The 16,888-nt window shown below is 41.0% G+C and overlaps 1 protein-coding gene across 1 annotated transcript; it reads left to right on the top strand.

Moving 5' to 3' along the window:
• Positions 1-6,008: 6,008 nt before the first annotated feature.
• On the top strand, positions 6,009-6,871 carry LOC149407762 (uncharacterized). The gene is made up of 3 exons (XM_089621839.1): positions 6,009-6,082; positions 6,271-6,603; positions 6,841-6,871. Exons 1-3 carry the CDS (start codon positions 6,009-6,011, stop codon positions 6,869-6,871), a joined length of 438 nt encoding a protein of 145 aa, XP_089477965.1.
• The last annotated feature ends 10,017 nt before the right edge of the window (positions 6,872-16,888 follow it).

Below are 16,888 nucleotides of genomic sequence, written 5' to 3' on the forward strand. Positions count from 1 at the left end.
CAACTTTTCTTCAAGCACAATTTTGCTTCTAGGTTTTACATCTTTCATAAAATCGTCCTCAAGGAAACGAGAATTCGTGCTAATTAAAGTCTTATTGTCCTCAGGACTATAGAAAATGAAACCTTTGGTTTCCTTTGGATATCCCACAAACAATCACAATTATGACCTACTAGCCAACTTGCTAGTCTTTTGCCTTAGCACATGTGCAAGGCAACCCCAAATTCGGATGTGGCCCAGATTTACTTTACGGCTCGTCCATCGTTCATAAGGAGTACCAAGAACCGTTTTAACCGGAACTTGGTTCAGAATGTAAGCGGCTGTTTCGAAGGCATATCCCTAAAAGGAAAGAAGGAGTGATGAGTAACTCATCATTGATCTAACCATCTCCATAAGTGTTCGGTTTCTTCTCTTTGACACTTCATTTTGTTGAGGTGTGCCAGGTGCGGTAAGTTGAGAAGCGATACCTTCTTCTTTAAGAAAGTCATCAAACTCTCCAGACATATACTCACCTCCTCGATCAGATCGAAGGGTTTTGATCACTTTGCCAGTTTGCTTTTCGACTAAAGCAATAAAGATTTTAAATACGTTAAAGGTCTCGGATTTATGTTTTAGCAAATAGACAAAACTGTATCTTGAGTAATCATCGGTGAAGGTAATGAAGTATTCGTATCCTCCCCGCGCTTGTGTACTGAGCGGACCACATACATCAGAATGTACAAGTTCCACCAGCTCAGTGGCTCTTCGACCCTTAGCTGAGAAAGGTCGCTTAGTCATTTATTCTTCTATACAAGATTCACAAGTATGAAATGAACCTATTGTAGAGGCTTGGAGTGGACCGTCCATCACAGTTCTCTTAATCCTGTCTAGATCGATATGACCAAGTCTTAAGTGCCAGAGATATGTTGAGTGTTTTATATCGGAGGAATCAAAAAGTTTGATCCTTTTTGGCTACCTAACTAGATCATTATCTATTTCGGTGTCTAATAGAGAACGTTGAGTGTGATAGATGTAGAAAAGAGCATTCTTCATACATGCATCAGTGACAAAAGAATTATCAGGAAATGAAATACGAATTCCATTCTTAATGAACTTTAAACAATAATCTTGCTCAAGAAGACGAGCAATAGATATTAAGTTCTTCCCAAAGGTAGGAACAAAATAAACATTATTCAAGTTTAAAGAGCGGTCTTCAAAAGACAGCGTCACGGATCTCACAGCCTTCGTAGATACCAGGCTCCCATCACCCCGCCATTTGAAACAGAAGTCGCCTTCCTCTAAGCTTTTGGTTTTCTTGAAACCAGTCAAGGAACAACATATATGGTTACTAGCAGCGGAGTCAAGAATCCACGTTGATACATTATCAGCTACTAAGCATGCTTCATTAATTAGTACAGTACTATGTTCCTTTGCTTTGAGATAGGCAGGACAGTTCTTTTTCTTGGCCTTGCGAGGTCTCTTCTTAGATCCAGAGGCGGAGGCTTTGTGCTCAGTAGCATGTGCCTCTGCTTGATTCCTCTTTCTCTTAGTGAGACCTACAGTAGTGTGAAGCTCCTTTATTAGCTTGGTAACAGTGTACTCTAGCTTTTTTATGGAGTAGTTCAGCTTTTGATGATATCAAAAGATTCGGGGAAAGTTTCCAAGATCATATCTATTTTTGTCTCCTCGTCAATCTCAGATCCTAGGATTTCCATCTCATTCAGGTAACTAATGATCAGCATCATATGGTCCCTCAGAGGAGTCTCAGCCTTCATGCGACAGTTCATAAACAATAAGACTGCTTGTTGCCTTGCCTAACGCCTTTGCCCTCCATACATCTCATGGAGATTGTAGAGCATGTCGGCAGCAGTCTCGATGTCATGATGTTGTTGTTTCACCATATTGTTCATAGATGCTAAGATATAGCACCTCACAATCTCATCGGATCAAAGCCAGGCCGCTAAGGCGTCTTTTTCCTCTTGAGTCGTATCATCATTCGTTTGAGGAGGACACGGGGTGGTGAGTACCCGCTTGTGCTTGTTAATGGTAAGGATCCTATTGAGGTTACGTTTCGAATCTACGTAGTTTTCGTTTTCGAGTTTGTTCGAGGAGAAGATGATTGAGAGATGGTTGAGAGACGTGTTGCTTAAATAAGTTGAAACAAGTATATGATTTAGTCTTTGGTTTAGGGTTTAAGTTTGTTTAAGACTTGATAAAATCTAAAAGTGTTATAAACCAAACGATAATTTACTCCCTCAAGAGAAGGCCGCAAAAAATCTCCATTTATAAGTAAATGAAACATCATTAATGCTTAGCCAAGATGTCAATACACCAATTTTGACTAGCCACCTTTTAAATTTGTTTGATCACTCACATCCTTTAGCAGAGCCTCAAGGGAGGATTACTAGGGATTGAGTCTAAGTGTGCAACCAACCACTTAGTCCAAAAGATCAACTTTGAAAAACAATCCCCCAAGAGGAGGCCTTGTCTTCATCGTCTCACTCTCAAACGTAGCTCATTGAGTAATGATCGAAGCAAGAACGTCATAGAGTACTCCCATTGAAGAGAGGGCCACAAGAGTGACTCTTAGTCTCACTTTAATTGCTTCTTTCATTAGTGTTGGGGATCGTGGGTTACAAACAACAAGTGTAACCCTCTCACTTAGGTTTTGGAGTTGGTACATCGACTCTTATAAGTTCGGAAACGGATTTCCTAGTTATAGAGCGATAGAGTGGACAACTAGAAAAGAATCCTAGAGGTTCATGTTCAGAGCTGTGTTAGTGCATAAAGGCACAAGGTACATACTCAGATCTTTTCCTATTCTCTATTCGGGAAAGTGCATGAGGGAAGTGTGAACTTTAACTCACTCGAACACTTGAAAGTTTGAGATTACACATCTTTATTTTTCGGATTATCTACGAGGAGACGTCCCACTCAAATTTTTAAGAGCATATAGATTTTGAACATATGTAATATAGATATAGTTTTGAAAATATTTTGAAAACTTACTTAATTTGGATGACAAAATATTTTTAAGTTTGAAAACGAAAACGGTTTTTCAAAATTCAAACTAGTTTTGTAAAAATTCAATTTCAATTTAACTTTCAAAAATCAAAACATCTTAATCTTTCACATTATGTTTATAATCTTATATAAAAAACATTTTTTCTCAAGAAAGTTTTCTCATTAGAGTTCTATAACTCATGGTAGTGGGGCTGAAAATCCGGATTTCTAATAACAACTGGACTTTCGGAACAGCCGCGCACCTTAGAGTAAAATCACCATAACTGGCTGCTCCAACGTCCTTTTGACCTAAAAATAATTGCATTAGAAAGAGGACAGACAGACCTTTAATTTGATTCAAGAATCATTATATTTATAATTTTGAGTTGAGAGTTATGCCACTTTTACTGTGGATTTTCTCGAGCTCGAAGAAAACTGGAAATAAGTAAAGGTCGGACTTTGAGTGCGAAAAAAGAATCGAGTGTGTTGTCGCTCGTTTTCGGACAACTATCCAGGAGCCCAAAGTGGTTAGACCCAAGGCCAGACCAAGTGGTCTCACTCCGGCTCAAGCGTGTCGGACTTGGTATCCCAAGTCGTCTCTTAGCTGTAAATGAAGCTCACCTCGTCTAGATACCTGAAAAGCAGTAGAGGATACGTGAACTACAAAGGGGAAACAGAGGGGTTGCCTCTGTTTACCTCTCCGACGCTCAACATTAGTAGGGTTGAGGTAGAATGTAGAGGGTTTAGGCGTTTAGAGGTCGAGACTTGAGAGAAACGAGCTAGGTACGAGTTCGACAGCGTTTCAGTACTCAAATTCGGATTACCTGGACTAGGGGAGGGACCCCGGTATTTATAGGCGACCAATGGGCATTTTGAGCAACCCCTTGGCCGAGTGGATGCACTTGGCCCGGCCATTGGCCGAGGAAAACCTTGGGCCGGCCAATGGCCGGGGATAGCATAGGCTCGGCCATTGGCCGAGGATGACCCTTGGGCCGGCCAGTGGCCGAGGATAGCCTAGACTCGGCCATTGGCCGGGGCTGGCCCTTGGGCCGGCCAATGGCCGAGGATATTGGGCCGGCCATTGGCTGAGGCTGGCCCAAGGGCCGGCCAATGGCCGGAGCAAGCCGCCGGGGCGCGTCTGATCGTTGTTTCGCCTTTGATCGGCCGTGATCGGGGTCGGGCCGATAACAGAGTGTAACAGAATGTTTTTGGAAATTGTTAAAGCTTTTATTTGTGTTTTATTAACATGGTAATAATATGGTATAAAATAAATAACAACAAGCATAAAAAGAATCAAGTAAATAACAACAAATATGGCTTTGATACCATTTGTTTGAATTGATCTAGGGTTAAGAAAAAAGTTTAACGCTTCGAGCAAGCGGCGGAATTTGAAAATTTTCTTTAAAACAAGTAAAACGATTTTACTAATCTAGACAAAGAGCAAGTACATATAAACTAAAACTATTATGAGCATAAATGTTTACTAACCTTTTTAGAAGCTTGAACGTTGAGAAGCCTTCGGATGGTTGAAACGTTCGTCTCCCCTCGCAACACGTCTCTATTCTTTCCTCGGGAACTCGAGCTACCATGAAAGTTTCTATCACAAGAATCACTCGAGAAAGAAAGGAATTAGTATATGGACACTTTTAAACACGGCAACCCAAGAACAAGTATCAAAGTCGAAGAGCTAAAACACTAGGTCAAATGTGGAACTAGGTGCCAAAACAAAAACGAAAAGAACTTAGAGGGAGACAGAGGAGTGGGCGGCCACAAGGACTAGAGAGAGAAGCTCTCAATCTCTAACTTATGTGGAATGAGAAAAATGAGAAGATATAAGGGCTCTATTTATAGGAGAAGTTTTACCTTCAATAAGGTAGTTTCCTCTTCTATAGAATATCACATATTCATGAGCAAATATTATTTCCTCATTTTCTACCTCATGGACGTCCAAGCTAGTCTTCTAGAAGACCTTGGATTTATTTCCCTTTTGTTTGCTCCTTGTTGGCCGCCCAAATGCATTCCTCAAATAGGAAATTTGTTTCCTCTTTTTCTTTTGGCAAGTATCTACATACATAAATGCACAAAATAAACTCTCTTTCACACTAAGCTATGAAATGACATTTCTTATTTCAGGATTAAGGTAATCATGATGCAATTCATACGTAGTGACCTCGAGACATAAAAGGTTGAATGGTTTGTTCTTATTTTGTCTCTAGAAGTGCAGTGGTCAATTATGTACCTTCGGAAGATACCTAGAAGAACTATCGAGTCTCCAACTCTCAATGTCCCATAACCAAACATCATAGATTCTCCTAACAATCGTATTAAGATCAATAGTGCTTTGATCCTTAGATTGCGAATATATCGTTTTAAGCAAACCATGAAGAGTTTGTTCATGCAAATCTACATTTGTCTCTTCATGTGTTGTTAGGTTTGTTTATGGACTAAAGACTAAGGTTTTATCATAAAGCTTCAGACAAGGATGAATGAACGTTTCAACTTTTATTAATAAATAAGCAATTACAAGAAAGAGTCTTCATAAGACTATATGACATCAAATGTACATAATTAAATATTACAACTCTTCTTGTGGGCACCATTGACAACAGAGGACAAAACTCGTGGAGTACCTCAAGCGATGGGTCATTCTCGACAACAAGAAGGAAGCGAGAAGCTTGGCGCCAAAGTACACCATGAGAGGGGATACCCTATTCAAGAGAGGTCACTCAATGCCGTTCCTTCGGTGCTTGAATGGCGTCAAGCATAAAAAATACACGCCGTGAGGGGGCGTGTGCGGGAATCACGCCGCCGGACAATCCTTAACTCTGAAACTCCTGAGACTCGAGTACTTTTTACCAACCTTGAAAAAGGACTCCCACGAGTGGGCCGGAAAGTGTGAAAAATATTAGAGGTTCGCTCACGTCCTCTGCCAAGTGCCCGCGCAACTATGCTCGATCATCGTACCTCGACCCTTCGCGAAGTGGGGAATAGACATCATCGGCAAACTGCCTACGACCCCACGACAATACATGCCCGTGATCGTAGCAATCGATTACTTCACCAAGTGGGTAGAAGCGGAACCATTTACGAAGATCACCGAAGCGTATACGACTAACTTCATCTGGAAGAACATCATTTGCCGCTTCGGGATCCCGGCATCAATTGTGACCGACAACAGAAAGTAATTCGACAACGTACGCGTCCATGAAATATGTGAGCATCTGGAGATTAGCAAGACATTCTCCTCCCCTTGACATCCACAGGCTAAAACCAAGTTGATGCAGTCAACAGGACAATCAAGGAGAACTTAAAGAATAAGCTAGAAAAAAGAAAGGGGGCTTGGGCCGAAGAACTTCCTACAGTCTTATGGGCGTATCGAACGACCGCACGGAACGCGACCGGCGAGACCTCGTTTGCCCTCTCGTTTGGCATTGAAGCTGTGGTCCCTGTCGAAACCAAGCTCCCGACAATCCACATCAATGAATTTGAGGAAACCGCCAACGACGAGGCAATGAGGCTTGAACTAGACCTCATAGGTGAGAAGAGGGCAGACGCATTGACCCGCCTTGCTACGCAGAAGGGGAAGGTCGAGAAGTACTACAATTCCAAGGTCAAGCTTCTGAAGTTTTCCGAAGGAAGCCTCGTCCTCAGACGGGTGTTCCAAAACACGAAGTCCCACCTGGGAAGGCCCGTATTATGTGCGCCGAGCCATACGTGGCGGCACCTATGAGCTCGAGAATCTAGAAGGGCTCGTGTTCACTCACCCGTGGAACGCCGAGCATCTGAGGCAGTATTACCAGCAAAGCTTGCCCTAGGCTCTTTTCGTTCTCTTTTTTCGATTTCGTTAATGCCAATTTCAAGTTTGAACAAGGTCAACGGCCATGAGATGTAATTTTATTCTCCTTTGCGTAATACAAGACTATCGGATTACGTTTCATTTTCCCTTTTATTTTACATTGCTATAATTTCTAGTCTCCTCTACGAGTACCCAAGAAACTCAAGGGGCTAACATGGATACATCATCCGCACGACGTCTCCGCACGACTCCAAAAAGGCAGTCCACTGTACAGCATCTTCACTCTCTCGGTGGCCACCTACACATCCGCTGACAACGAGTCGCGCTCCCTCCTTGCCTGGACTCGAGATATCTCGCTCGCCGAAAGGCGGGCATGGACGATCTTTAGCTCCTCGTCCCAAGTGGAGAGTGTTGCATGAAACTTCTTCATCTTTCCCAAGAAAGTCTCGGCCGACTGCTCCGCTTTCTCCAGAGAAGCTTGCTTGTCCACCCGTAGTGATCTCTCGGCTGCAAGCTCCGCACACAAACGGGCTGACTCCTCGAGCGCCTACCCCAACTCTTCCTCAAGTGCTTGAAACTCCTGGGAAGATCGAACCCCCACCATGGCGGCGGCATGCTCAGCCGCGGCCTTCTCCGCGTCGTCCTTCATCTTCCGCATCCGCCGCAGCATGTCTCGAAGAATGTCTTCGCCGTGCGAGCATCTACGGCGATAATGGGTCCATCACAATAAACATGGTAATAAGCAAATAAGAGTCAAGAAGCGAGTTATACCTTGTGGGCATCACTGACCCCGTTCTTGAAGTACTCCATGTTGCTCTTAGTCAAGAGTCCCTTGAATTCTTTCAACGAAGAGTTGGAGATCCCCTGCGAGCACTGATCCCTCAACTCGGCCACCTCCACTAGGAGCATGGAATCCTCATCGTTTCTGGCCCCCGACACATGAGTGCGCTTCACATGAGAGGGAGAGTTGAGGTTGACCGATGATGATAGTCGCTTGCTGGACGAGTTCACCTCCTGTCGAGAACGCGTGGGCGACCTATCGAGAACGGTCGCATTTCGAGAACGAGCCACGATAGCGGCGTCACCAGAGGGCTGTGTTGTCAATGGTGCCCACAAGAAGAGTAGTAGTGTCTATTTATGTACATTTGATGTCATATAGTCTTACGAAGACTCTTGCTTGTAATTGCTTATTCATCAATATAAAGTTGAAACGTTCATTCATTCTTTCTTTGTTTGAAGCTTTATGATAAAACCTTAGTCTTTTAGTCCATAAACAAACTTAACAACTTACGAAGAGACAAATGTAGATTTGCATGAACAAACTCTTCGTACTTTGCTTAAAACGATATATTCGCAATCTAAGGGTCAAAGGACTATTGACCTCAGTATGATTGTTAGAAGAATCTATGATGTCTGGTTATGAGGCACTGAGAGTTGGAGACTCTATAGTTCTTCTAGGTATCTTCCGAAGGTACTGAATTGACCAGTGCACTTCTAGAGACAAGATAAGAACAAACCATTTAACCTCTTATGTCTCGAAGTCACTATGTATGAATTGCATCATGCTTACCTTAATCCTGAAATGAGACATTTCATTTCACACCTTAGTATTCTCATTTGAGAAAGTCAGAGTTCGGACTCACTATGTGATTCCGAACAGGGCCTATTGGTGAAGTACTAAGTTGTGAGAATGTCATGAGTAACTTTGTGAAGTTCTCATAGATATGGAATTCATGTACAAGATTGCTGAAATGCAATGTATGTGACTTGGCCAGTGTCCAAATTGAGTCCTGACTCTTTTGGATGAAACAATGTGACTTGTTAGCTCCTCGTCAATACATTGTTTCTAACTTATTCACAAGCGACAAAGGAGTTGAGGAAATAACAGCTAGAAGGGTAAAATGGTAATTTAGTAAATCCCGACTAGCTGATGACATTCATGAAGGGTAAACATAGATAATATTCAGTGGATCCGCTCATTATAATTAGGTGAATTCTTGAGTAGAAAATAAATTCATTTGAACCGAGAGATTTTCAGTGTCAGCTCTTTAGTGGAGTCAGTTGGCATTAAGCTGAACTTGGAAAAGGTTTGTGAACTTTTGAGTCCAAGTGTTTAGCTCAAGCTTTGTTCATTTGGGTCCATGAAGTCACTGTCACGAATCACATCGATAGGAATAGTTAAACTGGAAGCTAAGTCAAAACAAGAACGAAAATTGTCAAAAGGGTATTTTTGTCTTTTGAGACATAGGATGAAATGAATGTCAATAAATTTTTTTGTGACAAGGTCATTTGATGACATGCATCACTCGGCCAAAATTAGATTTATTTGGCCTTGTGGATTAATTTCATTTCATAAGAATTTTATTGAAAATTCTTAATGGGCCTTTTCTTATGTTGTCATGAACAAGTGAAGAAAATTCTAGAAGCCTTTCTAGAAGGTCATAGGCGCCCAACATACCCAAAGAGAGAGAAAATATTTTGTGCATAAATGTATCAAGATACTTGCCAAAAGAAAAAGAGGAAACAAATTTCCTATGCTTGCCATAAGGAAATTCGGCCACACAAGCAAGGAGAGAGCAAGGAATAAAAGAGGAAACAAATCCAAGGTGTCATTAAGGCACATGTTGGCCGTGTGACTTGGATGGGAATGGGCAATAAAGATTGCTCATAAAGGCTTGGAAAATAAGAGGAAACTACTTCTTTCAAAGGCCAACCCTTCTCCTATAAATAGGACCCTAATTCCTCTCATTCTATTGATTCCACATAAGTTAGAGATTGAGTGCTTCTCTCTCTAGAACTTGTGGTTGCCGAACTCCTCTCTCTCTCTCTTTCTAGTTTATTTTCGATTTTTCTTGTTTTGGCACCTAGGTCCTCACTCAACCTAGTGTTTAGCTCTGCGACTTCAAGACTCGTTCTTAAGTCGTAGTGTTTAAAAGTGCCCACTCACTAATTCCTTTATTTCGAGTGATTTAGTGATAGAAACTTTCGTGGTTGCTCGAGGTGCCGAGGAAAGAAAGAGAGACGTGCTGCGAGGGGAGACGAGCGTTGCAACTTTCTAAGAGCTTCTCAAAGATCAAGCTTCAAGAAAGGTTAGTAAACTTCTTAGCTCATATTAGTTTTTAATTACATGTACTTGCACTTGTCTAGGTTAGTAAAAACTGTTTTACTTGAAAAAGAAAATTTTTAAATTTTCGCCGCTTACCAAAGCGTTAATTATTTTCTTATACCCTAGATCGATTCCAACAAATGGTATCAGAGCTATGGTCAAAGATTAGCATGTACATGTATTTAAAATTATGAGCTTGAAAATCGTTTTCGAAAGTTTACTAATTTTGTGACAAGTTAGAATTGTTATCTTAGATTTTTTTTTAATTTATTGCTCATGCCTTTAAATTAAAAATCATGTTGATTTTCTATAAGTTTGGGATGTTTTTAAAACACATTAGAATCAGTTCTAAAAGTTTTTAATTTTTTATATTGAAAAACGTGTTTTCAAGGTTTGAGAAATTTCGAGTAAAATTTTGTGACTAGTTTTCTTGTCTTACTAGTTTCTTGCTTTTTACTTGAATCGTTTTATTCTTGTTGTTATTTCTTTTATGCCTTGTTATTACCTTGCTAATAAAACACAAATAAAAGCTTTAACAACCTTCATAAAACGTTCTGTTACACTCGATTCTTTTTCGCACCTAAAAAGGACCAAGCTTTAATTATTTCTTTTTCTTCGAGCTGGAGTAAACCCGCATTAAAAGTGGCATAACTCTCTGCTCAGAAATCGAAATTTAATTATTCTTGAATCATATTAAAGCTCTGTCTGTCCTCTGTCCAATGCCACCGGTTTCGGCTCAAAAGGACATCGGAGCCGCCAGATATGGCAATTTTAGTCCGATGTGATCGGCTGTGCTGAAACTCCAGTTTTTTAGAAATCCGGATTTTCAAACCCACTACCATGAGTTATAGAACTCTAATGAGAAAATTTTCTTGAGCAAAAATGTTTTTCATATGGTTATAAACATGATGTGTAAGATTAAAATGTTTTGTTTTTGAAAGTTTAATTGAAATTGAATTTTTACAAAATTAGTTTGAATTTTGAAAAACTGTTTTCACTTTCAAACTTGAAAATATTTTGTCATCCAAATCAAATAAATTTTCAAAATGTTTTCAAAACTATATCTATATCACATATGTTCAAAATCTATATTCTCTTGAAAATTTGAGTGGGAGGTCTCCTTGTAGACAAGCCGAAAAATAAAAAGATGTGTAATCTCAAACTTTCAAGTGTTCGAGTGAGTTGAAGTTCACACTTCCCTCACGCACTTTCCCGAAATAGAAAATAGGAAAAGATCGAGTATGTACCTTGTGCCTTTATGCACTAATACTGCTCTGAACATGTCGATCTAGGATTCTCTTCTAGTTGTCCGCTCTGTCGCTCTTTAACTTGGAAATTTGTTTCCGAACTTATAAGAGTCGATGAACCAACTCCAAAAACTAAGTGGGAGGGTTATACTTGTTGTTTGTAACCCACGATCCCTAATACTAATGAAAAGTGCAAGTGTCGCCGGACTAAGAGTCACCCTCGTGGCCCTCTCTTAAATGAGAGTGCTCAAGGGCGCTTTGCTCTGTTCATTGCTCATTGAGCTACGTCCGAGAGTGAGACGATGATGGCAAGGCCTCCCCTTGGGGGATTGTTTTTCAAAGTTGATCTTTTGGACTAAGTGGTTGGTTGCACACTTAGGCTCAATCCCTAGTAATCCTCCCTCGAGGCCCTGCGAAAGGATGTGAGTGATCAAACCAATTTACAAGGTGGCTAGTCAAAATAGATGTATTGACATCTTGGCTTAGCATTACTGATGTGTCATTTACTTATAAAAGGATATTTTTGCGGCCTTCTCTTGAGGGAGTAAATTATCGTTTGGTTTATAACACCTTTGGATTTTATAAAAGTCTTAATAAAACTTAAATCCTAAACCAAAGACTAATCATAAACTTGTTTCAACTTATATAGGCAATATGTCTCTCAACCATCTCTCTATCTTTCTTTCCTCGATCAAACTCGAAAACGAAAACTACGTAGATTCGAAACATAACCTCGACATCATTAACAAGCACAAATGGGTACTCACCACCCCGTGTCCTCCTCTGACGAATGATGATTCGACTCAAGAGGACAATGACGCCTTAGCGGCCTGGCTTCGATCTGATGAGATTGTGAGGTGCTATATCTTGGCATCTATGAACAATATGCTGAAAGAGCAACATCGTGACATCGAGACTGCCGCCGAAATACTCTACAATCTCCATGAGATGTTTGGAGGGCAAATGCGTCAAGCAAGGCAAAAAGCAGTCCGATAATTTATGAACTGTCGCATGAAGGCTAGGACTCCTGTTGGAGACTTTATGATATTGATCATTAGTCATCTGAGTAAAATGGAAATCCTAGGATCTGAGATTGATGGGAAGAATGTCATAGATGCGATCTTAGAAACTCTCCCCGCATCTCTTGATACCTCCAAGATGAACTACTCCATTAACAAGCTAGAGTACACTGTTACCAAGCTTATGGAGGAACTTCACACTGCTGTAGGTCTCACTAAGAGAAAGAGGAATCAAGGAGAGGCACATGCTACTGAGCAAAAAGCCTCCGCCTCTGGAACTAAGAACAGACCTTACAAAGCCGATAAAAAGAACTGTCCTGCCTATCTCAAAGCAAAGGAACATGGTATTGTACTAGATACCGAAGCATGCTTAGTAGCTGATAATGTATCAACGTGTATTCTTGACTCCGCTGCTACTAGCCATATTTGTTGTTCCTTGAATGGTTTCAAGAAAACCAAAAGCTTAGAGGAAGGCGAGTTATGTTTCAAATGGGGTGATGGGAGCCTGGTGTCCGCGAAGGCTGTGGGATCCGTGACGCTGCCTTTTGAAGACCGCACTTTAAGCTTGAATAATGTTTATTTTGTTCCTACCTTTGGGAGGAACTTAATATCCGTTGCTCGTCTTCGTGAGCAAGATTATTGTTTAAAGTTCATTAAGAATGGAATTCGTATTTCGTTTCCTGATAATTCTTTTGTCACTGATGCATGTATGAAGAATGCTCTTTTCTACATCTATCCCACTAAACCTTCTCTTTTAGACACCGAAATAGATAATGATCTAATTAGGGAGCCAAAGAGGATCAAACTTTCTGGATCCTCCGATCTAACAAAATCAACACACCTATGGCGCTTAAGACGTGGTCATATCAGTCAAGAAAGGATTAAGAGACTTGTGAGGGATGGTCCACTCCAAGCCTCTGCAATAGGTTCACTACCTACTTGTGAATCCTGCATAGAAGGAAAAATGACTAAGCGACCTTTCTCCGATAAGGGTCGAAGAGCCACTGAGTTGCTGGAACTGATACATTCTGATGTATGTGGTCCGCTCAGCCAACAGGCACGTGGGGGATACGAATACTTCGTTACCTTCACCGATGATTACTCACGATATGGGTTTGTCTATTTGCTCAAACACAAATCCGAGACCTTTAACGTATTTAAGGTCTTTAGGGCTTTAGTGGAAAAGCAAACTGGCAAAGTGATCAAAACCCTTCGATCCGATCGAGGTGGTGAGTATATGTCTGGAGAGTTCGATGACTTTCTTAAAGAAGAAGGTATCGCTTCTCAGCTTACCGCACCTGGCACACCTCAACAAAACGGAGTGTCAGAGAGAAGGAACCGAACTCTAATGGAGATGGTTAGATCAATGATGAGTTACTCATCACTCCCTCCTTCCTTTTGGGGATATGCCCTCGAAACAGCCGCTTATATTCTAAACCAACTTCCGTCCAAGACGGTTCCTGGTACTCCTTATGAAAGATGGACTGGCCGTAAAGTAAGTTTGGGCCACATCCGAATTTGGGGTTGCCCTGCGCATGTGCTAAGGCAAAAGACTAGCAAGCTGGCTAGTAGGTCAGAATTGTGCCTGTTTGTGGGAAATCCAAAGGAAACCAAAGGTTTCATTTTCTATAGTCCCGAGGACGATAAGTCTTTCGTTAGCACGAATGCTCGTTTTCTTTAGGAGGACTTTATGAAGGATGCAAAACCTAGAAGCAAAATTGTGCTAGAAGAAAAGTTGGGTGAGGAAGCTTCTACCTCATCTTTAAGAACTGTTCTTACCCCAACTGAAACACAACCTAACTCATCAGAATCTCGTCAAGTAGTACTTCGACGTAGTGGGAGGGCTACTCAAAAGCCTGACAGGTACATGTCTTATGGAGACTCTCTTGTAGCCGTCTCTGACATGGATGATCCTGTTTCCTGTAGCCAAGCGATGGCTTGTTCTGAATCAAACCTTTGGCTTGACGCCAAGAAAGTTGAAATGCACTCGATGTATGTCAACAAAGTTTGGAAACTTGTAGACCTTCCCGAAGGGATTAAACCCGTAGGGTGTAAGTGGATATACAAGAAGAAAAGGGGTCCTGATGGGAACGTCGGGACGTTCAAAGCACGATTTGTGGCGAAGGGTTATACCCAACAAGAAGGGATTGACTATGAAGAAACCTTCTCACCAGTCACGATGCTTAAATCCATCCGCATACTCCTATCCATAGCTGTAGCTCTCGACTATGAGATCTGGCAAATGGATGTCAAGACAGCCTTTCTGAATGGCAATCTTGACGAGCGCATTTACATGGCTCAACCAGACGGTTTCATGGAAGAAGGTTAAGAGACCAAGGTTTGTGAGTTGCTTAAGTCCATTTATGGATTAAAGCAAGCATCTAGGTCATGGAATATTAGACTCGATGAAACTGTAAAGAGCTTTGGCTTTGAACAGTCAATAGATGAGCCTTGTGTTTACAAGTTAATACACGAAGGCAAAGTTGTGTTTCTGGTACTATATGTCGATGATATACTACTCATTGGTAATGACGTGGGTAAGTTATCTAAGGTTAAGGTCTGGCTCGCAAAGCAATTCGATATGAAGGATCTAGGAGAAGCCGCGTACATTCTGGGGATCCAAATCTTTCGAGATAGGAAAAACCGGACCCTGTCGCTCTCTCAAGCATCTTATATTGATAAGGTAATGGATCGCTTCTCGTTGCAAGAATCCAAGAAGGGCCAAACACCATTTAGACATGGAGTTTCACTCTCTAAGGACCAGTCTCCCAAGACTGCACAAGAGATTGAAGACATGAGGAAAATTCTTTATGCCTCTGCCGTAGGAAGCCTCATGTATGCTATGCTTTGCACTAGACCTGACATCTGTTTCGCCGTTAGCATAGTTAGCCGTTTCTAATCCAACCCTAGACCCGAGCACTGGATTGCTGTTAAGCATGTTCTTAAGTATCTTCGAAGAACTAGGAACTTGATGCTTACATACTCAGGTACTGACCTGACTATGACGGGATATACCGACTCCGATTTTCAAGCAGATAAGGATTCCAGGAAATCCACTTCGGGATCTGTGTTTATCCTTAATGATGGAGCTGTTGTGTGGAGAAGTATTAAGCAATCTTGCATTGCTGACTCCACAATGGAAGCAGAATATGTGGCTGCTTGTGAAGCATCCAAAGAGGCTGTATGGCTTAGAAAATTACTTAAGTATTTGGAAATTGTTCCAAACGTCGACGAGCCCATGACCCTTTATTGTGATAATAGTGGGGCTATCGCTAACTCAAAGGAACCTCGAAGCCATAAGCACTCTAAGCATATTGAGAGGAAATACCATTTGATTCGAGAGATCGCGCAGCGCGGAGACGTAGAGGTGAAGTAGATCTCTGGCAGATCCATTCACCAAGGCCCTAGCGAACATGGTCTTCGACCAACTTCGAGAGGGATTAGGCATGTAGGACTACTCACATCTTCTTTGAGTCAAGTGGGAGTTTGTTGTCAATGGTGCCAACAAGAAGAGTAGTAGTGTCTATTTATGTACATTTGATGTCATATAGTCTTACGAAGACTCTTGCTTGTAATTGCTTATTCATCAATATAAAGTTGAAACGTTCATTCATTCTTTCTTTGTTTGAAGCTTTATGATAAAACCTTAGTCTTTTAGTCCATAAACAAACTTAACAACTTACGAAGAGACAAATGTAGATTTGCATGAACAAACTCTTCGTAGTTTGCTTAAAACGATATATTCGCAATCTAAGGGTCAAAGGACTATTGACCTCAGTATGATTGTTAGAAGAATCTATGATGTCTGCTTATGAGGCATTGAGAGTTGGAGACTCTATAGTTCTTCTAGGTATCTTCCGAAGGTACTGAATTGACCAGTGCACTTCTAGAGACAAGATAAGATCAAACCATTTAACCTCTTATGTCTCGAAGTTACTATGTATGAATTGCATCATGCTTACCTTAATCCTGAAATGAGACATGTCATTTCACACCTTAGTATTCTCATTTGAGAAAGTCAGAGTTCGGACTCACTATGTGATTCCGAACAGGGCCTATTGGTGAAGTACTAAGTTGTAAGAATGTCATGAGTAAGTTTGTGAAGTTCTCATAGATATGGAATTCATGTACAAGATTGCTGAAATGCAATGTATGTCACCTCATGCTTTGTTCCTTGGAGTGTGAATAAATGAACTGGCCAGTGTCCAAATTGAGTCCTGACTCTTTTGGATGAAACAATGTGACTTGTTAGCTCCTCGTCAATACATTGTTTCTAACTTATTCACAAGCGACAAAGGAGTTGAGGAAATAACAGCTAGAAGGGTAAAATGGTAATTTAGTAAATCCCGACTGATGACATTCATGAAGGGTAAACATAGATAATATTCAGTGGATCCGCTCATTATAATTAGGTGAATTCTTGAGTAGAAAATAAATTCATTTGAACCGAGAGATTTTCAGTGTCAGCTCTTTAGTGGAGTCAGTTGGCATTAAGCTAAACTTGGAAAAGGTTTGTGAACTTTTGAGTCCAAGTGTTTAGCTCAAGCTTTGTTCATTTGGGTCCATGAGGTCACTGTCACGAATCACATCGATATGAATAGTTAAACTGGAAGCTAAGTCAAAACAAGAACGAAAATTGTCAAAAGGGTATTTTTGTCTTTTGAGACATAGGATGAAATGAATGTCAATAAATTTTTTTTGACAAGGTCATTTGATGACATGCATCACTCGGCCAAAATTA

The sequence above is a fragment of the Urtica dioica genome, chromosome 1 (genome assembly GCF_054948205.1).
Source record: "Urtica dioica subsp. dioica isolate 48M chromosome 1, U.dioica_male_clone48M_v1_H2, whole genome shotgun sequence".
Lineage (NCBI taxonomy): Eukaryota > Viridiplantae > Streptophyta > Magnoliopsida > Rosales > Urticaceae > Urtica > Urtica dioica.